Source organism: Octopus bimaculoides, chromosome 2 (assembly GCF_001194135.2).
Source record: "Octopus bimaculoides isolate UCB-OBI-ISO-001 chromosome 2, ASM119413v2, whole genome shotgun sequence".
NCBI lineage: Eukaryota > Metazoa > Mollusca > Cephalopoda > Octopoda > Octopodidae > Octopus > Octopus bimaculoides.
The window spans coordinates 111374520-111376518 of NC_068982.1; the positions used below are offsets into that span (position 1 = coordinate 111374520).

Genomic DNA, 1999 nt, shown 5'->3' on the forward strand with positions numbered 1-1999 from the left:
GCTTGTGCGGGTGGCACATAAAAGACACCATTTCGAGCGTGGCCGTTTTCGTGCGGGTGACACGTAAAAGCACCCACTACACTCTCTGAGTGGTTGGCGTTAGGAAGGGCATCCAGCTGTAGAAACTCTGCCAAATCAGACTGGAGCCTGGTGTTGCCATCCGGTTTCACCAGTCCTCAGTCAAATCGTCCAACCCATGCTAGCATGGAAAGCGGACGTTAAACGATGATGATGATGATGATGAAGATTAGAGAGGTAGCTTTAGAGATGTATAAAATATTCCATGCTATTATAAGAAAGAAATGGCTTTAAGCCAGCAGTCAAGAAAATGTAGCTGAAAGAATGTAGACAAAATTAGAGAAAGAGGAAAATTTGTACATTCTAAAGTAGCCAGCATAAAAAAAGAGTTTAGTTTCTATGGTTTTTTTTTTTTTTGTTAGTATTTACAGAACCAGAAGACTTTGTTTAGTACAATATGAAAAAAATGCCAAATAGAACAGGAAGAAAACATGTCAATTACAGAAAGTGGAATAGTTTTACATACCTAGAGGGTCCATTCTCTGCTCTTTCTGCACGCAACCAATCATTGTCTACAGGTGGAGGGAGTGGAGTAGTCACTGTACTAGTGGTCACTTCACTAATTATATTCAATGCTTCTTTGGTAGCATGATACATACGCAGAATTTCTTCTCTTCTCATGGCCTCTTCAGAGGATTCTTCCATTAAAGTATTCTAATAGATATAGAAACAAAAATTACTCTTACTGTTAAATGTAAATAAAATTAATAAGAATATGGTGGAATACAGGAAGAAATAGAATAGTTGTGTAGCGGCAACCAGTCATCATCATTGTATGTAAGTGATATATATTTGAAGAGAAAGAAAACAAATTAATTTAGTAGTTTAAAAATATTTTTCTTATCAATGATTCTTATCTCTTAAACAATATTACAATTTCTCTTCAGTGTCTTTGAGATTTTTCATAAAAATTTTCATTTACTTTCTAGGATATACATATATGAGCATTACTGGTCTTGATGATGAAATTTTGTATAGAACCAGGAAGGCTAGTAATGCTTTTGGTAGGCTTGACAAGCATCTCTGGTCAAACCATATTATATATTTCCAAATTAAAGTTAGAGTTTATAGCATGTGTGTTCTGCCATCATTGCTCTATGGAAGTGAGACATGGGTTGTTTATCATAGGCATTTAAGGCATTTGGAATTATATCATCAATATTGTCTTAGGAAAATTCTAGGCCATCAGTGATGTGGAGGTACTTGAGAGAAGTGGCAATAGGAGTATAGAATCGATGATTCTGCAAAGTCGTTTGAAGTGGGGTGGACATCTGGTGAGAATGAATGATGAAAGACTTTCTACACAACTTTTGTATGGTGAGCTGGAAGATGGTTGGAGGCCAGCACATAAGCCCAAAATGAGGTCCAAGGACTGCCTCAGAACTGCTCTGATGGTCAGAAATTTCAGTTATTGATTGGGAAAGAAAGGCACAAGGCCAAGATAGATGGAGGAAAAGAGTGCATAGTGGTTGTTTGAAGTTTGAAAGAGAGAGAGAGAATAAAACACAAGAAGATCAAGAGAAGGTTTAGAAAGAATGAACCTGTGGAAAATGAGGGAATGTTGCTTTTTATGTGTGTAATTCGTGAGAGGAAATGCTTGAGTCATGCAAGCCTGGTCAGCCATCAGAGAAGTGACTGGAAACAACCCCTTGTAAATTGTGACATGGCTATTGCTCACAATAGAACATGTGCAACTTGTGGAAAGGTGTGCCTTTCAGTTGGAGAATTGAAAAGGCTGGTCAAAAGACTTTGTGGCACCTGTTCCCCCTGCCAGCCAGCACAGCTGTGCATTATGCAATAGAATGTGCAAATCTTTGGCCAGGCTCAAGAACCATACAAGGGTCTCACACTGCATCATTAATGACTCATTTCAATGATTCTTTCTAGCAAAGGCTTTGCTCGTATACGAGAAAGCAGCTAC

The 1999-nt window shown here is 38.1% G+C and overlaps 1 protein-coding gene across 4 annotated transcripts in view; it reads right to left on the reverse strand.

Moving 5' to 3' along the window:
- LOC106867485 (dynamin-1) overlaps positions 1-1999 on the reverse strand; it is a 128265-nt gene that overhangs the window by 20806 nt on the left and 105460 nt on the right. For all 4 annotated transcript variants that reach the window (XM_014912368.2, XM_014912369.2, XM_014912367.2 and 1 more), the window contains exon 18: positions 545-732. In XM_014912368.2, the coding sequence (XP_014767854.1) occupies positions 545-732 (188 nt within the window). The remainder of the gene's footprint in view (positions 1-544; positions 733-1999) is intronic.